We start from the raw sequence: 26,389 nt of genomic DNA, 5'->3' as shown, positions 1-26,389 counted from the left end.
TAATAATAGCATTACCTCCAATCCCCTTTTTGAAAACCTATCCTGTTGGAAAATAATGCTTATTTTATTATTATTACTTTTAAAAAATAGATTATTTTTTTTTTAGTAATCTCTACAGCCAACATGGGGCTCGAACTCATGAATCTGAGATTAAGAACTGTATGTCTTCCAACTAAGCCAGCCAGGCACCCCAGAAAAAAAAAAAAACCAGAAAAAAAAAAAAAAGCTTCTTTCAAATGGATAATCTTATGTAAATTTAAAATAACATTCAATGATATTTGGCAACTGAATAGATCTAGGCTTAAAAAAAACTGTGACTATTTTGAGAGATGACCTTCATGGAACCACTAATTATCAAGGACATTAAATAAAGCCTTTAAAATAATATGTTACAAAAGGAACACCAAATAACATGTCTGTAAATTTGTGGTAAAGACAGGTAAATTTTAAAAAAACAAAGAAAAAGAAAAAAGTACAACATACCAACACCAACAGCACCAAACTGCTGCCCGACTAATGAACTTGGACTGAACTGGCTATATGTTGACATCCTGCCAAAAGGTCCATAGGAACCCACTGACTGGAATGAGGAAGTAGACGAGCCTAGTGAAGACTGAAGAAAGATCATGGGTTATTTTTCCAGGCTCTATACAACATGTATATAATAAAAAACCCCACAAATATTTACTTTCTGAAAGAAAACTTTATAATTACTAGATATAAAAGCAATTATAATAACTTAACAACATGCATTGAATATCAAAAGTTTAACCACCTCTTGATTTCAATATTTGTATATATGGGCCAGTTATACATGATGTGACTTATAAATGTATTTTTCTACAGTTAAGCAGAGTTAAGAGTTTTATAACATGTTTAGGAAAGAACTGAAAAAAGTTAACTGAATAAGTAGCTTTGTTTGAAAAAACATGGGAAAAATTACATTTGGTTATACTGAGTTTTAGTCTGGTGCTTACAAAAGTAAGGTATCCTACTTGTGATTTTGCTCTTATTTCAATCATTTGAGGTGCACTATTAAATTTATAGGAAAGAGATGCAGAAAAAAACTACCCTACACAAGACTATGTACACATGTATGTATGTATGTACTTACTTACTTATTGATTGATTGATTGATTGCAGGCTCTACATCCAGCATGGAGCCTACTGAATGCAGGGCTTAAACTCACAACCCTAAGATCAAGACCTGAGCTGAGATCAGATCAAGGGTCAGATGCTTAACCAACTGAGCCACCCAGGTGCCCCAAGACCATTTACATTTTATATTATATTTATCATTAAGTTAAAGAACATTATACAAAAATTTCAGCTTAATAAACCTAAAATGTATTATAGAATGTATATATGCATACTACATATTCATTTATCTTAATATAAAATACTCATAATACAAATATGGAGTGTACTAATGACCAAAAGCTCACTGATGTTATTTTTCTGTGTGCTCGTTGCTAGTATCAGGCACATGGTAAATGCTCAATAAATACTATTGGATATATGAATCAAAAGATCAAAAGTAGGGCAGCCCCAGGGGTGCAGCGGTTTGGCGCCGCCTGCAGCCTGGGGTGTGATCCTGGAGACCTGGGATGGAGTCCCAGGTCGGGCTCCCTGTATGGAGCCTGCTTCTCCTTCTGCCTGTGTCTCTGCCTCTCTTTCTCTGTCTCTCATGAATACAAAAAAAAAAAAAAAAAAAAAAAAAAAAAAAGATCAAAAGTAGGGCAGCCCCCGTGGCTCGGCGGTTTAGCACCACCTTCAGCCCAGGGCCTGATCCTGGAGACCTGGAATCGAGTCCCCATGTCGGGCTCCCTGCATGGAGCCTGTTTCTGCCTCTGCCTGTGTCTTTGCCTCTCTCTGTGTCTCTCACGAATAAATAAATAAAATATTTAAAAAAAAAAAAAAAAAAAAGAGAGATCAAAAGTCAAAATTTATGGTGGCTAGAAGAAGTCATTCAATACCAGTTTTGGGGATCTCTGGGTGGCTCAGCAGTTTAACGCCTGCCTTCGGCCCAGGGCGTGATCCTGGAGTCCTGGGATTGAGTCCCACATCAGGTTCCCTGCATGGAGGCTGCTTCTCCCTCTGCCTGTGTCTGTTCCTCTTTCTCTCTCTCTCTCATGAATAAATAAATTCTTAAAAAAAAATACCAGTTTGACTTATGTTTTCTGGGTTCTTCTTATTCCATAAAGTTGGTAACTTAAGTAACTATTTCCCTGGAGAACTATCAGTCAGTCAGCTAACATCACATTGGTGTAAGCTATCTCCATTAAAATGTGTCTTTTCTCCCTCCACTTAAGAAAATTAACGTTTTTCTCAGGGTGCCTTCAGATTTACTTTCTTAAAAATTAGACTTAACAAGGAGTGGGGTAGAGAAGAGTAGAGGATTTTTCCAGTTTATGTTTTAAGAATAAATTTAACTATTTCTTTTTAAAAAACTTATATTCAGGAAAGATAAATATTAAGTAAATGTTAAAAAGTACTTTCTCTTTTTTCCATTTTTGGGAAAGATTTTTGTTTTGTTTTTTGTTTGGGAAAGATTTTTAAGTAAATTTCTATACTCAAACATGGAGCTCAAACCTACAACCCTGGGATCAAGAGCCATATATTCCACCAATTGAGTCAGCCAGGAGCCCCTCTTTATTTTTTCATTTTAATTTTATATACCACTTACTATTTTCTTTAGAAGAGTTCACTAGGTATTTTATTTTACTTTTTAAGAGATTTTACTTATTGTTTATTTGACAGAGAGAGCGTGCACAAGCAGGGGAAATCTTGACCTTGAGCTGTTGGCAGACAACTGAGCCATCCAGGCGCCCCTTCATTAAGTATTTTAATACTTGAAGTAAGACAAATCTTTTGCAAGAGAATATATATTCGAAGAATCTGTTTTGTGGAAAACTAAGATTTTATCACAGCATTCAACAGGGAAAATTAATTTTAAAAAATGTAGAAGTATTACATTACTTAAAAAAAAAAAAAAAAAAAAAGACAATCAACAAGTCTATTTTAGTGCAAATGACCAAAGACTGAAAAGAAAAAGGGCTGATAAGAAAAGAGATCCAGGAGGAAAACCAGCTGATTAAAGGCCATAAGCTTTTAATCAGTTATGCCCTAAAATGAAAACACTCCTATGTCAATCTGCTTCCTCTGCTATTATAATAAAATCTAGGCAGTTTCCATACACTTCCAATTATCACGTAAACAAGCACTACAATGAATATCCTGTCTAATTCATAATCAACAATCTTTAAGACATCATGTATTTGTTTTTTTTTATTTTTTTAAAAGGTTTTATTTATTTATTCATGAGAGACACACAGAGAAGAGGCAGAGACAGGCAGAGGGAGAAGCAGGCTCCATGCAGGGAGCCAGATGTGGGACTTGATCCTGGGTCTCCAGGGTCACGCCCTGGGCCAAAGGCAGGCGCTAAACCACTGAGCCACCCAGGGATCCCATGTATTTGTTTTGTTCTTTAAGATTTATTTATTCATGAGAGAAAAAGAGGTGATAAGCAAAGGAACACTCAATTGAGGGGGGAAAAAAAACCCAAAACCAAAAACCCAAGAATAGACATGTACTTGAAGTTTTCTTGCACTCCAAGACAATTTACTATCAGTTACCTGAACAATAGCTGGGTCCTGAGGCAAAGAACATTGTGGTTTTGGTGGCTCACAAACAGTGAGGTCTTTAATATCACTCCCACGGAATATGATGTATTCAAAGACTTCATCGCGAGGTGGTATTGGACGATCTGTTGGTCTGTCTTCTGTACCAAAGGACCGAACTGGTGAGAAAACAAAGGATGTGAGATATATGTATACTCATCATATTCAGGGGTCTCTTAGAAATGCAATCTTCCAAGTATCAATAAACAGCAGTTCTTAAATGTCATCTGCGAGAAAATACTCATTAATCTGTAGATTAAAAATTTTGTTTAAAAAAAGAGGAAAATAGAGTGGGTTTTGCCTAGAGCTAAAAGTACTCAATTTAAAAGACAATCTGTATTATGAAGTGCTGTTCTTCCTACATTTTTATTTATTTTTATCTTTAGTGGTTGTGGTGAGAGGAGGTGTTAAAAATGTCTGTTCATTGTTGATTTATTTTTAATGTGATCATTCAGCAAAATAAAAAACTGGCAAACTTATGTGAGATTTCTTGTTGTGGGGGTGGAATGGCAAGTGAAGTTTACCCCATCCACAAAATCCCAAAGTTTGGGAAATTGAGCTTTTGGATTAAGAGAAGACAACAAAGGGAACATCTATCTTGGTGAGTATGAGTAGTAGGTCCTCTAAGAAGCCAAGCCAAACAGCTGTCAGGTATTCAGCCTCAGGGGACAGCCTGAAATGCCCTAGTTACCTAAAATACCTATCTCATAATTAAATCTGATTATTTCAACACTTAAGAGAGCATTACTCAACGTTAAACTGCGGACCAGTTGTACCAGGGTAAGCTGGCTAAAAAGATTTCTAGGATCCTATTCAAATCCAGTGAAACAGACTTTCTAAGGAAGAGTCCAGAAATCTACATTTTAAAACCAATTCCTCTGTGCATCTGGGTGGCGCAGTTAGTTAAATATCTGCTTTTGGCTCAGGTCATGCTCCCAGGGTTCTGGGACTGAACCCTGTGTTGGGCTCTCTGCGCAGTGGGGAGCCTGCTCCTCTCTCTCCTCCCAGCTCAGGTTCTTTCACACTATTCGTGTCACTATCTCTCTCTTATCTCCAATAAATAAATAAAATCTTGAGTCGGGGGAAGTGTCCTAGAGCTTAACATTGCATGGCATTTCGAATGCATGCATTTTTCTGCAGAATTGATCCAGGGCTAAATTAAATATGAATGTTACTTCCTTTTAAATAATGCTTCCCTCCTTTATGTTAAAAAATCTATTGCTCATGATGCTTCCAGAAAGATGGTGACATAGATGTAGGCTTGCAGAAGAATATTCTTCCCTAAAACTGAATAGACAAAGAGAGTTAAAATATCCCGAAACTAAATCTCAAACTTATACCATGACATTTTATTTAAAAGTATTACTCCAATACTGAATGAGTTAGTCCAAAAAGGAAGACCAATCTGAGAATCCATATACAGTATATCCTGAAAAATTTTCACTGGGACCTCCATATTGGTAGATGAGGACAGAACACTGATGTGGCAAGGGGAAAGATGTAGAATACCCTAGTTGAATTTTCTCTTCCCCCAGTGGCCAAAGAGTACTATATAAGGGCAGGAGTAAGTGACAAGGTTCTTATTTTGTCCTTTATATGAAAGGAAGGATATTCGGCCCAGGGTGTGATCCCAGGGTCCTGGGATCGAGTCCCACATTGGGCTCCCTGGAGGAAGGCTGCTTCTCCCTCGGCCTGTGTCTCTGCATCTCTCATGAATGAATAAATACAATCTTTAAAAAAAAAAAAAAAAGAAAAGAAAAGTAAAAGCAAAGACAGGAAGGCTTAAGAGTCAGAAAAATCAAGATTAAGAAAATTACATATAAATCAGTACCACCCCTCACCTCAGGAGCAGCAGCAAAAGCAGCACCAGTACACAATGTATACAGTCTCAGGCCTCAGAACAGGCTAATTCATCTTGAAGTAGGGGGAGGAAAAGTCAAAGTCTTATTTGAGAGAGCAAGCAAAGTGTGAGAGAGTGCACACAAGCAGTGAGGGAGGGGTAAAGGGAGAGGGAGAAGCAGACTCACCTTATAGCAGGGGAGCCCAGTGTGGGGCTCAATACCAGGACCCTGGGATCATGATCTGAACTGAAGGCAGATGCTTAATTGACTGAGCCATCCTAGCACCCCCTCAAAGTTCTCCTTGTATAAAAACCACTGACACGCTCCATTAGGTTTTCCAAGGCCTAACAAAACCATTCAAATTATTCCCATGTATTCACTAGACAGATGAAGAAAACCCATTCAGGATTAATATTTGTCACAGGAAATGGAAGAAAATTTCAGAAAGAACTGCTTTACTGTGGCGCATATCCAGACAACAGAATAAAAGAAAATATACTTAAAGATGTAATAGAAACTTCCTGATATGAAGACCTAAATTTGATCAAAAGGTTTCACTCTATTTCCAGAAAAAGATTTAGTGCACTATAAACTATAGAGATTTATCTTTTGCTATATCAAATTAAAGAACTCCCAGAAACAGTAGTATCAAACAAAAAATAAGAGTCTTTGAAGAACCTGTTTGCAACGACATGGATGGAACTAGGGTATTATGCTAAGTGAAATAAGTCAATCAGAGAAAGACAATTATATGATTTCACTCATATGTGGAATTTAAGAAACAAAACAGGATCACAGGTGAAGGGAGGGAGACAAACTGTAAGAGACTTAACTCTAGGAAACAGACAGGGTTGCTGGAGGGGAGGTAAATGGTGGGATGGGGTAACTGGGTGACAGGCATTAAGAAGGGCACTTGATGTAATAAGCGCTGGGTGTTATATGCAACTGATGAATTACTGAAGCTACCTCTGAAATTAATAATACACCATATGTTAATTAATTAAATTTAAATAAATAAAAGAGATGAATAAATTCATTTAAGCACACAAATTATGGTCTTAGAATGTAAGTTTAATGGTTCTGAAAAAAGCTGTTAGGTTACATATTGACAGAATAAGTCAAGATGGTTTTTATCACATAGTATTCTAACAAAAATTGGAAGATGAAGAGGAATGGAAATAGAGGAAAACACAAAAGGAAATACATAAATTAATACTCTCATCTCTTACAGCAGAGAATCACTTGATAATTTTGGAAAGTTGATAAATTAATATATGTAGACTTAAAATTTTGTTATTTGAGGTCCTAAAGGTAACCAACAAGAAAGTTGAAAACTAAGGGCATATTTTCCAAAACGTGGTATGAAGAAAATCTCTTTCATACGGAAAGAGGAAAATGAAAAAGTATGAAAATAGAGCCCATCGAGAATGAATTAATTGCACAGACCAAAAGTATGAGAAACATGCTCTAATGATGGAGACTGGTTTGATCAGATTTAGTATTTCTAATAGACAATTCTTTTTTTTAAAAAAAAGATCTATTTATTTATTCATGAGAGACACACAGAAAGAGAGAGAGAGGCAGAGACACAGGCAGAGGGAGAAGCAGGCTCCATGCAGGGAGCCCGAGGCGGAACTCGATCCCAGGACCCCAGGGTCATGCCCTGGGCCGAAGGCAGGCGCTCAAGCGCTGAGCCCCGCAAGCGTCCCATACACAATTAGTTTTAAAAGTGCTTAATGCATGGTTCTCCCCGATCTTGATGCACTCTCCTGGTCTCCAGCAATAAGCCTCCATTCTTCCATCTTCTTCCATCAGGCTTTCAATTTTTCTCTGAAGCTGACCAATAAGTTTATTAGGTATACTTCACCACCAGCATTTTTGTTAATGCTATCATTTTAACAGTTCAGTATTTGTACAGCAAAATGCTGCAGAAATCTAGAATTTTATCATATTGCTTAGCTGAAACTTTATAGTTTCAGAACCACGATTCTTCACTTCCTCCACCCCCCCCAGCCTCTGGCAACCTCCATTCTACAGTATTTGTCCTTCTATGACTGTGGAAAACAAAATGAAAATGGAAGCAGAAGACCAATTTGGAAGTTACCAGGCAAGTAATGGTGAAGAGGAACTTAAAAAGAAAAAAAAAAATTAAAAAAGTTGAATATATAGTAACATTAAACATGCTATATGAGGTAAATTATGAAACAGTAATTTTTAAAAGATTACAACTACCTAAAATAGAAACATAGATGTGTCTGATATGAAAGATGACAGAGTAGGAAGATCCAGGAATGGGTCCCATCCCGAAACAACTATTGCCTTGTCACGTGAAGTCTGAATAAGCCATTTTGGAACGATGGTGTCAAATCACACACTTGTACCACCCATGAAAGTACTTGATGAAGAAAGGCTGTTAACCTGTGGTGTAGTGTAGCATTTTACGTAGTGGCTAGCTATTAGTATTCATTAACTCCTATCTCCACAAATGGCAGCTACGGGGATGTGGCTCATGTTCCTACTGCAGCATTGCTAATACAAGGTGGGCAGCAGGAAGCATATCCCACAAAATCCAGGGCTGTATGATCTCAACTACCTGACAATTCAGAAGGGACCACTGTTTCACCCCTCAAGGGCCAAAGCACTTCCCCAGTAGTGTCTTCAAAGTTTTTAAAAGCAACAGATTATCCTTCTCCCCAATCAACAACAGCACAATACACATTATTCTTAATTGTAAATGGAACATTCCTCAGGATAGACCACATGGGAGGTCAAACTTAACTCTCAATAAATGGAAAAAAAAAACCCACAAAATTTTACAAAGTATCCTCTCTGACCACAGTAGAATAAATCTAGACATCAATAAAAGGGAAACTGGACCTGGAAATTAAATAATACACTTTTGGGCAGCCCGGGTGGCTCAGTGGTTTAGCGCCCCCTTCATCCCAGGGCATGATCCTGGAGACCCGGGATTGAGTCCCACATCGGACTCCCTGCATGGAAGCCTGCTTCTCCCTCTGCCTGTGTCTGTTCCTCGGTCTCTCTCTGTGTCTCCCATGGATAAATAAATAAAATCTTAAAAAAAACACAAAAAACAAAAACAACAACAACAACAAAAAACCTTAACCAATGAGTGAAGAAATCACACTAGGGAAATTGAGAAAAATTGAGACAAAATGAAAAAATACAACATGCCAAAATCATGGATGTAAAGAATGCCATATGCAAGAGGGTATAGCTGTAATCACATTAAGAAAAAAAAAAAAAATCTCAGGGTACCTGGATAGCTCAACCAGTTGAGTCTCTGACTCTTGGCTTCAGCTCAGATCATTTACCTCATGGGTCATGGGACTGAACCCCATTTTGGGCTTTGTGCTCAGCAGGGAGTCTGCTTGAAGATTCTCTCCCTCCACTCATGCTCTCTCAAATAAATACACTATTTTTTTTTTTTTTAAGATTTTACTATTTATTTCTGAGAGGCAGAGACCTAGGCAGAGGGAGAAGCAGGCTCTCCACAGGGAGCCCAATGCGGAACTTGATCTCAGGACCCTGGAATCATGACCTGAACCAAAGGCAGACAGATGCTCAACCACTGAGTGAGCACCCAGGTGCTCCTCAAATAAATAAATCTTTAAAAAAAAAAATATCAGATCAACTTTACACCGTAAGGAACATTAGATTAAGAGGAAACTAGGGGTACCTGAGTGGCTCAGTGGGTTAAGCACCAGCCTTCTGCTCAGGTCATGATCCCAGGTCCTGGGATTAGAGCCTACTTCTCCTTCATGCCCTCCACCCCCCACTTATGCATACACGCTCTCTCTCAAATTAATAAGAATCTTAAATAACAAAACAAAACAAAAAAGCAAACTAAACTCAAATCCAGAAGGAAAGAAATTAGAGATTATAGCAGAGATTAACACATAGAACAGAAAAACAGAATCAACAAAACCAAAAGTAGCTTCTTTGAAAAGATAAAATCGACCAACCTTTAGCTAGAAAGACTAAGGGAAAAAGGTGAGAAAATGCAAATAACTAAAATCAGAAATGAAAGCAAGGACATTACTACCAATCTCATGGAATTCATTTGTTTTTTTCAATTTCATGGACTTTAAAAGGCTTTTAAGAAAAAACTACAAATACCAATTTGGTATTTGTTTAGAAAATCTAGATGAAATAGAAAAATCCCTACAAACATCAATTACCAAAACCAACTCAAGAAGAAACAGAAAATCTCAAGAGTTATAACAAAGAGACTGGAGCAGAAATAAAAAACCTCCAAAGAACTAGGACTAGATGGTTTCCCTGGTGAATTTTAGCAAACATTTAAAGAAGAAACAGTACTAACTCTACTCAAACTTCTCCAAAAGAGAAGAAAAGGGAACTTGTCCTAATACATTCTTTGAGGCCAACATTACCTTGACACCAAAGTCAGACAAAGATAACATTTAAAAAAACAAAACAAAACAGTGTAATACACACCACATTAATAGACCAAAGGGGGAAAATACACAACACAATCATTTCAATAGATGCAGAAAAAGTATCTGACAAAATTTAACACTGTTTTGTGATAAAAACATTTAGCAAACAAGGAATAAAAGGAAATTTCCTCAACAGGATAAATGGCATATGTAAAACACCAATAGCTAACATCATATTTAATGGTAAAAGATTGAAAACTTTCCCCTAAGATCAGAAACAAAACAAGTGTGTTCACTTTCATCACTGCTAGTCAATGTACTAGAAGTCCCAGACGGCATAATTAGCAAGATAAAGAAATAAAAGGCATCCAAACTGGAGAGGAAGAAGTAAAACTTTCTGCAGATGACATGATTCCACATATGGGAATTCTACATATATAGAATCCATGAAAAAACTAAATGAAACTAGAGTTAATAAATGAATTCAGCAAAGCACTGGTGCATTATCAACACACAAAACTCAACTGTGTATGTACACAATAATGATCAATAAAAAAGAAATTAAGAAAACAATCTCACAGTACTATCCAAATGAATAAAATATTTAAGAATAGATTCAACCAAGGAAGTAAAAGGCTTGTATACTGACAATTACAAAACGCTGCTGAAACAAATTAAAGAGCAGCTAAATAAATGGAAGCTCTGCTTGAAGGTCATCCCATGTTCATGGACTGGAAGACTTAATATTAAGATTACAACGCTCCCAGGGTGCCTGGGTGGCTCAGTTAGTTAAGCAGCTGATTCAACTCAGGTCAGGACCTCAGGGCCTTGGGACTGAGACCCATGTTAGTCTGTTTCTCTCTCTCTCTGCCCTTCTCCTCCTCCTCCTCCTCCTGATAGTACATTCACATTTAAAAGACTGAATCTTTTAAATCCTAAAAAAAAAAAAAAAAAAAAAAAAAAAGGATTACAGTGCTCCCCAGAGTGTGCTACAGATTCAGTGCAATTCCAAGGAAAATTATAACCCATTCCCCTTGAAATGGAAAAAACAAACTAAATTCATGAAAAAGTTGGAGGACTCGTACTTCCCAATTTCAAAACTTACAAAGCAGTCAAAACAGTGTGGTACTAGCATAAGGATTTATGGACTGGAACAGTCTAGAAATAAACATCTATGGCCAACTAATTTTGGGTAAGAGTCCAAAAATATTCAATGGGAAAAGAATAGTCTCTTCAAAAATGGTTTTGGGGGATGCCTGGGTGGCTCAGTTGCTTCAGTGTCTGCCTTCGGCTCAGGGCTCAGGTCACGATCCCAGGGTCTTGGAATCAAGCCCCAAGTTGGGCTCCCTGCTCAGTGTGGGGAGCCTGCTTCTCCCTCTGCCTCTCCCCACTGCTTGTGTATGCACACTCTCTCATTCTCCCTCCCTCCCTCTCAAATAAGTAAAATCTTTTTTTAAAAAATGGCTTTGGGACAATTAGATGATCATATACAAAAAAAGGAGACTGGAACTCGACCTTATTCCAAAGCAAAAATTACTCAAAGCAGGTGTGATGCTGTGATATAAGAAATATGTATTTGATCTTTATCTCCAGCTCCTGGCCAGAGCTCCTAAAGTCTTTTTAACTTCCTAAGAAACAAAGGAACTAAGAGCATCTTTTATTCTAATATTGGTCTTTGATCCTGGTTCCTAATGCAAAGCTCCTCAATCTCTTGGAATTTCCTGGGCCATAAGAACATCTTTTGTTCTAATGAGGTGACTCTTGGAGGGCTCCAGGATAGCTTCATAAAAAAGGACTGGTCACCAGAAAAGACCATCCCTTGGGGAGGGGAGAGCAGCTGCAGATGGAGTTGATAATTGATCATGCCACCCACATGATGAAGCCTCCATAAAAATTCCTAATCTTTGGGGTTTACAGAGCTGCTGGTTGGTGAACATGTGGAGATACTGGGAGGATGACTCACCAGAGAAGACAGGATCACCGCACTCCTTCCCATGTATCTTGCCCTATGTAGCTCTTCCATCTGGGTGTTCCTGAGTTGTATCTTCTTATAATAAACTGGTAATCTAATAAGTAAGCTGGTTTCCGAGGTCTGTGAACCATTCTAGCAAGTGATCAAACCAAGGAGGGTATCATGGGAAGCCCCAATTTATAGCCAGTTGGTCAGAAGTATAGTTAATAACTTGCAACTTGAGACTGGCGTGTGAAGTAGGCTGGGGTGGGTTGTCTTGTGGTACTGAGCCCTTAACCTGTGAGATCTGATACTAACTTCAGATAGACAGAGTCAAAACTGATTTAAATTACAGGATACCCAGTGGGTGTCCAGAGGAAGCTGGGAGAATTGGTTGATGTGACTGAACATGTGGTGGCCAGAACGATGGAGTTAACTGGTGAGCAGAGGAAAAGCACATTTTTTTTTCATTTTTAAAGACTGATTGATTTGAGAGAAAGACAGAGGGAGGGAGGGAGGGAGGGAGGGAGGGAGGGAGGGAGGGAGGGAGGGGAAGAGAAAAAGAATCCTAGGCAGACTCTGTGCTAAGGGTAGAGCCAAACAAGAGGCTCGATTTCACGACCCCGAGATTATGATCCAAGCAGAAACCAAGAGTCTGACAATCAACCGACCAAGCCACACAAGCGCCCCACACAGTTTTTCTTTTAGTGGGTCAACAATCTAAATATAAACCAAACCCGTAAAACTATTAAGAGTACACAGGAGTAAATCTTTAGACCTCAGATTTGACAATGGATTCTTAAATTTGACACTGTAAGTATGAGCAACAAAAGAAAAAATAAATTTTACTTCATAAAAATCAAAACATTTTGTGCATCAAAGAACAATATCGAGGGCAGGTGGCTCAGCGGTTTAGCGTCGCCGTCAGCCCAGGGTGTGAAGCTGGAAACCCAGCATCAAGTCCCACGCCAGGCTCCCTGCATGGAGCCTGCTTCTCCCTCTGCCTGTGTCTGTTCCTTCCTCTCTCTCTCCCTCTCTCTCTCTCTCTCTCTCTGTCTCTCATGAATAAATAAATAAAATCTTAAAAAAAAAAAAGAGAGAACAATATCAAGAATGGTAAAAGACAAGTTATGAAATAGGAAAATGTTTGCAAGTCAAATACAAGGGCTTAATATCTAGAATATATAAAGGACTCTTAACAACTCAACAACAAAAAGACAAACCACCCAATTAAAATTGGCAAAAACCTGAAGAGACACTTCTCAAAAAAAAAATACACAAACAGTCCACAAGCTTGTGAAAAGAGGCTTAAATTCTTGGTCATTATGTTACTACAAATCAAAACTTTCATGAAATGCCACTTCAAAACTACTAGAATGGCTGTAATAATAAAACAAAGTAACAAATACTGGCCCGGGATATAGAGAAATAGGAATCCTTGACATGGAAGTAGAAATGTAAAATGGTCCAGTTGTTGTGGAAAACATGGCTTGGTGGTTCCTCAAAAAATTAAACATAGAATTACCATATTACTCAGCAATTTCACTCATATGTAGAAACCTATGTCCACACAGAAACTTGTACATGAATGTTTAAAGCAGTATTATTCATAAGAGCCAAAAGGTGAAAACAACCCAATGCCCACCAACAGATGAATTGGTATACAAATTGTTTTTTATATTTAGACACACAAATACACACACAGAGTATCATCCAGCCATAAAAAGGAATGAAATGCTGATACATGTTACAACTAGAAAGAAACTCTGAAGCATTATGCTAAGTAAAAGCCAGGTCACACATTATATGATCTATTTTACGTATATCCAAAATAAGAAAAGCCATAGAGACAGAAAACAGATTAAGTTGTTACTGGGGGAAAAGGGAAACGGGGAAGGATTACTTAATGGGTAGGAGTATTCTTCTAAAGTGATGAAAAAATTTTGAAACTGAAGTGAGGTGGTGGTTGCACAATACTGTGACTAGACTAAATCCCATGAATCATATTACTTTATAATAGTTAATTGTGTTACATGAATTTCACCTCAATAATCTCCCCCTACTCACACACAAATATAGCCTCGAAGAGAACACAAAATGATAATAACAGTTGGGCTAGATGTTGGAACTAGGAGTGGCTGTTCTCTCTATTCCAAACTTCATCATGTTGCTATGTTGTTTTAAGTATTCTATTTTTTTTTTTTTTTAATATTCCCCAGCTAGAAAAGCCTAAGATTTCGGCCAATGTTTAATAAAAGGGAGTGGGAAATAGGGGGAAAAAAATTATTAGTCTGAAAGAACATAATTAACTCCCTGTTTCTGGCTCAAAAATTAATTGAGATATGAATCCTATGATTGTCTTTTTAAAAATATGTAAAAAGGTCAAGGTTCTAGCAAAATCTAGCAAAATCATGAATCTTTAAAAACTCTACTTCTAATAGATAAAAGTTTGAACATCACACTAGTGTCAAACCTAGTTACCAGTATATTAACACCTGTACACACAGTCACATTACATGGAGAGGGAAGAGTTATAATGACCAACTTCCTATTTTAATATCTCCAATATAAAATACCAAAGTTTTGTAAGTTTAAAATGATATACACATACATAGTTAAATACAGTTAGTGACATCATTAGTATTTTCCAAAAAGACTTCACCTTTGGATACAAAATAAAAATTATAAATTAGGGAAAAAAAGGAAAAAAATTATAAATTAGGCTCCAATACTGATTGATAAGGAAGAAAAACAAGTCTGTTGAATACCAAAATGTGAGAGCAATAAACAAAAGACTGAATTATTCAAGAAATGGCCAAAGTAAGTTAGAAATCTGAGGCTAAATTCAAATCTAGAATAAGATTTCTTTTAAAAAAGATGATTTACTTATTTACTTGGAGGGGTTTGCACACATGTGCAAGAGAGAGCTAGTGAGCATGAGTGGGAGGGGCAGAGAATACCAAGCACACTCCCTGCCAAGCACAGAGCCTGATATTGGCCTCAATCTCATGACCCTGAGACCATGACCTGAGCTGAAACCAAGAGTTGGACACTCATGCAAATGTACCACCAGGCACCCTTAGAATAAGATTTCTGATGTAGTCTTAAAGTTAAAACTTCTGTCAATTATGACTTGTAAGATCACTTATATAAGCTTAAGTTCCAACCAAGCTTATTATTCTAAATACCCAGAGCAGGTTTTCTGTCTTCTACCATAGCTTCTCTCCACACTCATCCTAAATTTCAGCTTATACAGGTTTCTCTAGAAGAACCAACAGGGCATGCCCCCTCTCCCCCTCGCCCCAACAAATTTACTTTAAGGAACAGGCTCTTGTGAAATTCTGCAGAGTAGGCTTGTAGGCTAGAGACCCAGGGAAGAGTTAAGGCTTGAGTCCAGAGGTGGTCTGCTGGCAAAATTCCTTCCTGCTCAGAGAAGTCACTCTTTGCTCTATCACCGGATTGGATGAGACCCATTCACATCATGGAGATAACCTACTTAAAGTCTACTGATCTAAAAATTAATCTTGTCTTGGGGATCCCTGGGTGGCTCAGTGGTTGAGTGCCTGCCTTCGGCCCAGGGCATGATCCTGGAGTCCCAGGATGGAGTCCCACATGGGGCTCCCTGCATGGAGCCTGCTTCTTCCTCTGCTTGTGTCTCTGTCTCTCTCTGTCTCTCATGAATAAACAAATAAAATCTTTTAAAAAATTAAATAAAAAAATTAATCTTGTCCAAAAAACATCACAGAAACATTCAGAATATTTGAACAAATATCTGGGCAAGGTGACACAAAATTAACCATCACACAACTCTCAGTAATACTTCCAGGTGGAAGTAATACATTCTTTCTCTAAAAATGACACAGCATTCTACCACTCTCTATACCTTCCCCTTCCTAGAATTGAAAGATCTTCAGGAGACAGGCACCTGGGTAGCTCAGTTGGTTGAGCATCTGACTCTTAGTTTCAGTTCAGAGCATAATCTCCTGTGTTGTAGAATGGAGCCCTGCATCAGGCTCTGTGCTCAGCCAGGAGTCTGCTTGAGGATTCTCTCCCTATCCCTCTGCCTCTCCCATCACTTGTTCTCTCTCAAATGAATACATCTTAAAAAAAAAAAAAAAAAATTATCAAGAGAAAATTCTGTATCTAAATGATCTTTGCAACTCCCCCAGTATCTAACACTGTACCCTTCATATTGCTCACATTTGCATATTTCTTAAATAAATTCCATAGTGGAAGGAGCTATTAAGTAAGCAATTTCCAAAATTACTGAACAATGTTTAATATCAAGGGAATTGAATTAAGTTATACAATTACACCTACTTAGAATAAAATGGGAGAATGACTATATCAAAAAGAAAGAAATAACAAATGGACATCAACAGGATGGGAAAACAGAAAACTAGCATTATTTAAAAAAAAAAAAATATATGCAAAAGCACTGAATCAGAGGGGAAAAAGGTGAAAAGTTGTAATGCATGGCATTTTTCTTCTTTCTGATATTTATCCGTAAATACAGTTCTTGTTGCACAACCAGTATCATAAACTAACTCTTGCTGAAAGCATCAGAGATACTGCATATTTGGAATAAGCTGTTAAATATGATTTAATTACTTAAATACTAAGAGTAGCTTTTATAAAGCTATCTCTTCTACAATGTAGTACCCTTGCACAGACCCTGATGGTAGGATGGTAGTAAGCACACTCTTGATTTTTCACTTGGGAGGAGGGACACGGGACTGCTTGTGAATCACATCAAACACTGCCCCTACAAAGCTTCACTTTCTATACACCAGCACTATCCTCTTTGGCCCTGTCTTCATCTTCACCCACTTTACTTTGTTAGGGAATATTACCGTACTGAGAAAACATCTGTCTCGACTCTATCATCTCTTCCTGTATCCAATTAACAGACATTACTATCACCCCTAACAGACATTACTACCAACCATCTCTCTGCAATATTCTTTTTTTTAAACTTTTTTAAAAAATTTTTATTTATTTATGATAGTCACAGAGAGAGAGAGAGAGAGAGAGAGAGAGAGAGGCAGAAACACAGGCAGAGGGAGAAGCAGGCTCCATGCACCGGGAGCCCGACGTGGGATTCGATCCCGGGTCTCCAGGATCGCGCCCTGGGCCAAACAAAGGCAGGCGCCAAACCGCTGCGCCACCCAGGGATCCCTCTGTAATATTCTCAATCGCCTCAGCACTTATCACACACCAATCACTGGCAATCCAAAGACTAAAAGAACCACCTCCAGGGGCAGCTGGATGGCTCAGATCATGATCTCAGGGTCCTGGGATCAAGCCCCACATTGGGCTCTCTGCTCAGTGGGGAACTTGCTTCTGCCTTTCCCTCTACAACCTCCCCTACCTGTGTGCTCTCTGTGTCAAATAAATAAATAAAATCTTAAAAAACATTAAGAAAAACCCACCTCCAGAGTGCACAACCCAGGTGACTTTCCTTTCACCATTCAACATTCTTCAATATTTTTATTTTATGTTATTTTATCTTCTGTGGGGGAGCCTAGGGGAGGAGAGGCAGAGGGAAGGAGAGAGAGAGAATCTTAAGCAGGTTCCCTGCCCAGTGTGGAGCTCACTGCAGGGCTTGATCTCATGACTCTGAGATCAAGAACTGAGCCGAAATCAGAGTTGAATGCTTAACCAACTGAGCTACCTGAGTGCTCCTCACCTCTCAAACATTCTTAAAACCAACTCCTTAATACTCTAAAGGTTAAAGTAACCTCTGGTTTGCCTAAAAGATCCAAAGCCATCTTGACCTTTTTATTAATACATTTCATCATCTTCACTCATCTTCTTCACTCTTACTTGCACTTGGAGGAGGAAAGATTTTTACATTTCTTTTAATCTAAAGTCATCTCTCACAATTACAGGTTTGAGACCTTGCTCAGTTAACTCCCCTCATTTGCAACTTCATTTGCTTTCTCATGCAAGATTCCTCACTTTGAATTACTAACATTTGCAGATTTTTAAAAAATATTTTATTTATTTATTCATGAGAGAGAGAGGGAGAGAGAGAGGCAGAGACACAGGCAGAGGGAGAAGCAGACTCCATGCAGGGAGCCACATGGGACTTGATCCTGGGTCTCTAGGATCAGGCCCTGTGAAGGTGGCACTAAACCGGTGAACCACAGGGGCTGCCCCTTTGCAGATTTACTGACATATTTTTCCCTTAACCATGAGAATGTCCGACTAAGCATAAGGGAATAATGACTTGTGAGAATAAAAATTTAGGGAGAATGGCATGAACAGAGAATCGTACAAACAAAAAGCAACTAAAAAGTTTAGAGGGATGGGACACCTGGGTGGCTCAGCGGTTTAGCACGTGCCTTTGGCTAGGGGCGTGATCCTGCAGTCCCGGGAATGGGTCCACATCGGGCTCCCTTCATGGAGCCTGCTTCTCCCTCTGCCTGTGTCCCTCATGAATAAATAAATACAAATCTAAAAAAAAAAAATTCAGATGGTGAGGCGATAACAAAACAACAGTAATAATGCTAAATCTATCCACAAGGATTTTTGAAACTGTAGACAAGAAAGATCCTGAAACATTTTTTTTTGTTAGATTTTATTTATTTATTCATGAGAGAAAGGCAGAGACATAGGCAGAGCGAGAAGCAGGCTCCCTGCAGGAAGCCCAATATTCCAGGATCACGCCCAGAGCCAAAGGCTCAACTGCTGAGCCACCCAGGCGTCCCTCCTGAAACATTTCTATAGCATACGATGTCAAAAGAATATTGAATTACACTCATCATTATTTACCTGAAAGAATAAAATATCTTTAATATTGTCTTCTTTTATCACAGTCTTTACCTATTAAATATCAAGCTGTTCAACTACACATTTTCTAACCAAGAAAAATTCTTAGAAATAATAATGCTTCATGTGACCAACAAAGTTAATCTCCTATGTACAAGGGACACAATGGGGAAAACACGCTGATGTCTAGTAGTGGAAGATAATAAGACAGGCATGATAAGCACAAGAGAACAAAAGACAGAACAGAACACAGAGGTACATCTAACATTTCCTGACTTATGGGAATCAGGGAAGGCTTTGCAGGGGTGATGATGCTCAAGTAAAATCTAGAATAAACCTAATTCCCTCCTAATCCATTCCCAATTTTAGTTGATAGGAACCACCATATATACACCATACCTCACTTCTTCCCTGTTCTTTGCCCAGTCAACTTTTTTAAGGCCAACCTAATTAGGCCTCTCCTAATTTCTCATGTGTCTGTTCCTTCCTCTCTATTTTAACTGGTTTAGGCATATATTTCCTCTTTCTCAAACTCTTAAATTTTCCAACTGGCCATACTGTCAGCCTCTCCCCTCACCCCCAATCAATTTTAGGATAAAGTTCCTAAAACTGGACTCTGACATGTTACTTTACTGGCTAAAAAACTTTCACTGGCTCCCTAAATCCACCAAGAAAATTCAGACTTGTTAGCCTGTCATTCAGATGACAGACTGAATATATTAAGATAAATTTAGCAGTGGAAGCAAAATAAAAGGGGAGGGGGAGTGCCTGAGCCTGTTATTTGACACATTTCCAATGTCACTTAAGCCTTCCAGAGCTCAGTTCTTTTCTTTCCACTGTGACTACTTAATCTGTTGTATTGTTCATTTCTTCAGCCATAGCCATATAAGGAGTAGGGGAAAAGAATTCCAAGTCAAAGGCACCTTGTGAAAAGGCCCTAAACCTGAAGGAACTTGACTGACCTGTGAACCTGAATGATATGTGTTTCCAACTTAAGTGAGCTGCAAGATATTATGGGTCAGGCCAAAAAGCTTTGGACTCTAGTTGTTCCCTGATAGACTGCAAACTCCCCATGGCCTGGGACCAGACATTTCCTCCTAGATAACTTCTTCATATAGCTAACTGTGATTACCCGTCAGGCTGCACCTTAGATGCTGTGTTCTCAAGAATCTTGTCTCTAATGCTCTTTTGTTTCCTAGCACCTAGCATCCTGTCTAGCAAGTAGTCACAACAGGTTCTCTGTAATTCTCCTGAATGAAGAGATTATAAAATAATATGCACTAGGTAGATGCAAGCTTCTTCTATGCTCCATTTGCTCCAAGCTGTTTTTAGTGTAGTAAGTACCTCTGTTCTTAATGGTGTCTACATTTTTCCAGAACCTCCGTCTTACCCTCTCCAAAGAGTACCAGTGTAAGTTAAGAGTAGCTATTTAGTTGTGTGAAATGCAAAAGGGGCTTTGGAAATCTGACTACTGATGAAACAAATTTTGGGTTAATCTTCCAGTTTTTAGCTCCATATTCAGTCCTAATTACTTCATAGTCTTTTAGTTTCCATTTCACCTGGTGATGTCAATTACTGAGTCTTTTAGGAGTCTGGGTGCATCAGGTTAGTTCTTGGCTTAATCTATTGTCTACTTAGGTTGCAGCTTTTTCTATTCTTCTAAGTCATTTAAATTCATCCATATGCTTTCCAAACTCCAATATTTTGTTGCCTGTCTCCTTTCCAAATCTACCTTGTCCTTTATGGTTTTATGCCTAAAACAACAACAAAGTCCCTCACACACAGTTTTAGTAGGATTTATCAACAGGAAGTAAAAGTAAAAGCTTGTCTAATCTGCAGTCTAAATTTAATCTTTACTCTTTAAGCTGCTTTCAGTTGTACATTCTTTCTTGTAGTTGGCTTTATATTTTAATCTCCCAAACAAAAAACCAAGAGACAGAGATGAAAATATAACAGCAAAAAAATTATATATAAACACACAAAATATTGCATCCAAAAGGAATTTAAAACAATACATGGGTGGGGAACAGAAACAAGACAGAAGCTTATCTAAGAGAATGTACTAGGTTAAATAGACTTTGAGTCTTCAGATTCATAAGGTCCACAGAGAACCACTCAGGCATCAGTGTAGTAACATTTCTGAACTCCAAGAATAAAGCTTCCAAAGAGAAAAGTAACAGAGAACCAGACTGGCATCAGTAACACCAGAATGTTTGAATACAACAAACCAATATCCTCAAAGTTCTATAGAAAAAGATTCTGGAGGCAGCTGGGTGGCTCAGTGGTTGAGCATCTGCCTTCTTCAGCTCAGGTCTTGTTCCCGAGGTCCTTGTATTGAGTCCTACATCAGGCTCCCCGCAGGGAGCCTGCTTCTCTTTCTCTCTGCCTCTCTCATGAATAAATAAAATCTTTTAAAAAAAAAAAAAAGAAAGAAAGAAAGAAAAGAAAAAGATTCTGGTGGCACCTGGATGGCTCAGTTGGTTAAACTTCTGATTCTTGGCTTCAGGTCAGGTCATGATCTCACCGGTGGTGGGACTGAGCCCTGTGCTAGGCTCTCTGCTCAGCAGGGAGTCTGCTTAAGGATTCTCTCCCTCTGGCCCCAGAGCCCTGCCTGCCACAGGCTCGCTTGCTTGCTCACTCTCTCTCTCAATTAAAAAAAAAAAAAGATTTATTATTTTTTTAATTTTAATTTTTTTTTTTTTAATTTACGATAGTCACAGAGAGAGAGAGAGAGAGAGAGAGAGAGAGAGGCAGAGACACAGGCAGAGGGAGAAGCAGGCTCCATGCACCGGGAGCCCGACGTGGGATTCGATCCAGGGTCTCCAGGATCGCACCCTGGGCCAAAGGCAGGCGCCAAACCGCTGCGACACCCAGGGATCCCTTTTTTTTTAATTTTAAAAATTTTATTTATTTATTTGTGAGAGAGAGGATGGGGAGCACCAGGCAGAGGGAGAGGGAGAAGCAGGCTTCCCACTGAGCACAGAGCTTGAAGCGGGCCTCAATTGGAGGACCCTGGGATCAGGACCAGAGCCATAAGCAGACACTTAACCAACTAAGCCACCTAGGCATCCCTATTGTTTTTTTTTTAATGGTAAAGAAGCGCTCAAACACAACTGGGAGGTGAAAAGAATCAAGTAAGAGGCCAACACTGAAATATGAGGGCCTGAGTCTCTGAAAAGTCTGGAAAGAGACAGTAAATCAGAGGAGAGTAGCAGGCCAGTAGGTGGTCAAATTTTGGATATATTTTTAAAACAGAGGTGATAGGATCAGAAATCCATGAGGTGTAAGAAGAACAGAAGAATTAAGCATGACTCAAAGGTTTTTGGTCTTACCAACTAGAAGGATGAACTGTCATTCAGTTAGATGGATAAACAGGTATGTGAGACACCTACTAAACATCTCTGCAGGTGGTGGTGTTAGGAGGCATACAAGGTGGGTTTACAAGCCAGGAGTTCAAAGAGGAGGTTGAAGTTGGAGATAGGAATCAGTAATGTACGGAGAGTATTCAAAGCCAGGAACTGCATGACAGTTAACAAGAGAAAAGTGCAGGTGGTAAAACAAAGTAAATTTTTAAAAGACAGAGTGATGGGATGCCTGGTGGCTCAGCCTTGAGTATCTTCCTTCAGCGCAGGGCATGATCTTGCGGTCCCGGGATCGAGTCCCATATTGCATGGAGTCTGCTTCTCCCTCTGCCTGTCTCTCTTTCTCTCTCTGTCTCTCATGAATAAATATCTTAAAAAAAAAAAAAAAGTGAAGACACACAGAATCAGAATGAAACCCTAGAGCTTGCCAATATTTGGAGGTTTAAGAGTTGAAGAATCAACAAGAGAGACTGAGATGTAACCAGCTAAGTAAAGGGGGAAAACCAGGATAGAGTCAAGTGAAGGAAGTATTTTAAGGAGAATAGCCCAACTGTGCCATATATTGGTGACTGGTCAAGCCGACTGAGGATAAGAACCAACCATTGGCTTTAGCATCACAGAAGTCTCTGGTCATCCTGTTTAGTTTGCCATATGTGCAAATAAAAACCTAAATAAACTGAGTTCAAAAAGTAATGTAAGTGGTATGGACAATTCCTTCAAGGAGTTTTGGTGTATAGGGAAGGATAGAAGTGGGGTGACAGAAAGAGGAAACAGTTAAAGGTAGTAGTGTTGGGTACCTGGGTGGCTCAGCGGTTGAGCACCTGCCTTTGGCTCTGGTCGTGATCCTGGTCCTGGGATCCAGTCTCACATGAGGCTCCCTGGAGGGAGTCTGCTTCTCCCTCTGCCTATGTCTTTCCCTCTCTGTCTCTCATGAATAAATAAAATCTTTAAAAATATAAAATTAAATAAAAGTAGTAGTGTCCCCCCACAAACACACACAAAAAGAGTAGTGGTATTTTCTTGTTGCTGTTTTTAAGATGGGTGAAATAGCATCATAGCTCTATGTAGATAGGAAAGACCTGGTCGAGAAGAAAAACTCAATTCACAGATGTAGAGAACTGCTAAAGCAGCTACTTCAAATCAAGAGGGGATGAAATCTATTCCAAAGGGGAAGGGTGGCCTGACAGAGAAGAAAGAACACTTTCTCTACACTGACCAGTGAAAAAGTAGAGGTGTGGAGCACACATGTGAGAAATTGGGTCCATGTGAGATGAGTTAATCAAAATTCTCTTCTGTTTGCTATGCTTTCCTCAATTAAATAGGAAACAGGTTCACAGGTTAAAAGTGAAGATGGGCAAGAGGCGTTGGAGGTCTGAGGAAAACGGAGAGAATGGAAGAGTCATGCAGGACATTGGAATGAGTAGACCGTGGAAGTACAGTATGACTGCAGGGAAATAACTATGACTAATGAGGTTAGTGAATGTAAATTTAAGGTGAAACTGGTCAGCACGTCTGTGTTGGTATAAACAGGACTGTGGTTTCTCTAAGCTGGTGAAAGAAAGCAGGAGAGGGACGGGGGGTGGGTGAGTTTATGCTCAGTACTGATTGTAACTACTCATGGAATTTAAACAGGATAAAGAGGGAAGTAAAGTCATGAGGGGGATGTGGGGCAGTGAGTGAAAGGTAGTAAGATCAACAGACTATAGTAGGTCTGAATAATTTATGGAGTGTGGGTGCTAGAGAGACAGAGATGGAGATGGTGGCTAAAAAATAGCAACAAGATAGTTACTCTCTATTAAGCACCTACAGTAAACTAATTACTTTTGTTATTACCTCATTTAATTCTCAGAATGACTGAAAGATGGGCACTATCGTCTATATTTAAAAGTAGTAGTTCTTCTGCCTCTCTCTCTCTCTCTCTCCCTCCCTCTCCCCCCATCATGAATAAATAAAATAAAATAAAATATTAAAAAAAATAAAAGAAGTAGTTAAAGCTACGGTTAAATAACTTGTCCAAGGTCAAAGAGCTACTAAGCATTCCAACTGGCCTTTTGGGTCACATTTTCTTTGAGAAATAAACATCCCACAAAACTAGAATAAGAGGGGTGCCGGGTGGCTCAGTCGGTCAAGTGTAGTGACTCTTGATTTCGGCTCAGGTCATAATCTTAGGGTTGTGAGATCAAACCCCGCAGGGAGTTTGCTTGAGATCCTAATTCTCACCTTGCCCCCCACCCCAGATAAAGAAATCAATCTTAAAAAAAAAAAATTAGAATAAAATCTTTTTGAATAAAGTATTTTACAAACTAATACACTTTATCCATTAAAAAACTTACTTCAATGATATTTAGTTTTCAATACAGCTAATTTAAAGTATTACTTTAGGAGTGCCCAGATGGCTCAAAATGGGTTAACCGTTGGGACTCTTGATTTCCACTCAGGTCATGATCACAGGGTTGTGAGATTGAGCCCTGTGATCCAGCTCTAGGGATGTAGAGCCAGTTTAAGATTCTCTCTCTACCCTTCTCCCTCCCCCCTCCCCCGCATGCTATGTGTCTCTCTGAAGAAGAATTCTTAAGAATTTAAAGCATCATAGAAAAAATAAAAGGTAAAATGTTCTTTTTTTTTTTTGGTAAAACTTTCTGTAGAGGGCATCTTCTACCATGGACTAATAAACTCAAGTTAAGCCATCTGCAGTTACCGCTATTACTTTGGCACTGGGTTAAATACTATAAAACTCTTGCTATTGCTATATGTCAAGCACAGATAAGATTTCTTTGCTCTTCCTATTTCCTTCCTTCTACTATTCTTTTCTTCAGGTTTTATGCTGTTTTTTCTACTTCTGATTCAGAAAGCCACAGCTTATCTTACTGCACTGGAAAATGCAGTTAGTTTTTGGCACTCACTTCAGACTCCCCAAATTACTAAATATTTCTGTGGACTGTATAGCAACAATGAACTGTATCCAAGGCTCCAAGTTCTGGCAACCTCACTAAATAGGGCAACCAATAGAAACTGCAGCTTAAAGTGTTACTGGATCTTTGACATTCTAGGTAGTGATTTTGTGAATTGCTAGATTTAGGTCCCCAACTCGTGAGAACACAAGAAATCAATAAAACACTTCACAGATATTTCATCCATCCTACAAAGCTCTCCTACTCACTGAGTATATGGCTATTAACAATCAAGAAGTGGCTAAGGTATACCGATGGGCAGGACTTAGCAGATGATTTAAGTAAATAAATCCATTACCAGACTTTATATTCCTCTACCAACGCCTTGATTTTAAGGACAAATTGTTTTAAAAGTAGCTGACTTATTAATCATTCTTCACGAAGTCTCTTTTCCTAATGTAGTGGCAACCTGGTTTTCAGTTTGTGGTGTACTATCCAGGTATAGCTAACTTAAAATATATATTAAATAAGAATTTCACTCAATTTAGCCCATTTTATTTAAATAGTCTAAAAAATAATGTAAAAATAGTGTGGGCAATCTTGGTATCCAGGATCTAGTATGTGCTCAGGCATCATATTCACAGACACAGGTGTAAATATACAGTAAGTGGAACTATTCTACAAACTATTCATGCATGCCACTGCTTTGCCATTCCCTCAAAAATCTTGAACTACTTCTTCCCTTAAATTTTAAAAGAAAATTATAATTGAGCTTGAGTCATAAGGTAAAAAAAAACCCCATCTCCCTAACAATGCCAATTTTGTCATAAGATTTTATCCTCTTGTATTCCTAAAATCTCTCACTATTGGGGGCGGGGAAGGGGGGAGGCAACATGTCTTAGGCATTTCAGTGTTTTTAAAGATTTATTTGAGAGAGAGAGAAAGCAGGAGAAGAGAGGGACAGAGAAAGAGGGAGAAGCAGACTCCCTGCTGAGCAGGAAGCTTGATGTAGGGGCTCAATCCCAGGACCCTGAGATGATGACCTGAGCAGAATGCAGATGCTTAACCGATTGAGCCACCCAGGGGCCTTTAACCATTTCAATATTAAAGAGATATACGATTGTGAATATGGAAAGTATTATTTGGAGATTCCCACCCTCAAGAGATTTCTACAAGATCAATAAACTAAAATGTTAAATCATGTCCACCTATTTATTAAATAAACATTCATTCTTCCAGGAGCTCAGACTCTATGGGGGGGAGGGAAGGTGACAATAAACACATGCAAATAAGCAAAGAAGATTACATGCTGGTCATAATCAGCGTTAGGAAGAAAATAACTCAGAGTTGTGACAAAGCTCCAAGAGACAAACTACAGACCAAATGATCTATTAACATGCTTAAAAGACAGACACCAGTCTTTCTAGTTGCCTTTAAAACTGCTTGACATTCATTTAGAAGATCCTGGGTAT

At 38.7% G+C, this 26,389-nt stretch overlaps 1 protein-coding gene across 7 annotated transcripts in view; it reads right to left on the bottom strand.

Annotated features, from left to right (window-relative positions):
* Positions 1–26,389, bottom strand: part of LSM14A (LSM14A mRNA processing body assembly factor) — a 54,894-nt gene that overhangs the window by 23,463 nt on the left and 5,042 nt on the right. For all 7 annotated transcript variants that reach the window (XM_072750329.1, XM_072750319.1, XM_072750350.1 and 4 more), the window contains exons 2-3: positions 3,636–3,799; positions 484–613 (exon numbers count right to left, since the gene is read on the bottom strand). In XM_072750329.1, the coding sequence (XP_072606430.1) occupies positions 484–613; positions 3,636–3,799 (294 nt within the window). The remainder of the gene's footprint in view (positions 1–483; positions 614–3,635; positions 3,800–26,389) is intronic.

The sequence above is a fragment of the Vulpes vulpes genome, chromosome 1 (assembly GCF_048418805.1).
Source record: "Vulpes vulpes isolate BD-2025 chromosome 1, VulVul3, whole genome shotgun sequence".
NCBI classification, from domain to species: Eukaryota; Metazoa; Chordata; class Mammalia; order Carnivora; family Canidae; genus Vulpes; species Vulpes vulpes.
The sequence above is the reverse complement of the archived record's forward strand: the minus strand, read 5'-3'. Positions and strand labels throughout refer to the sequence as shown.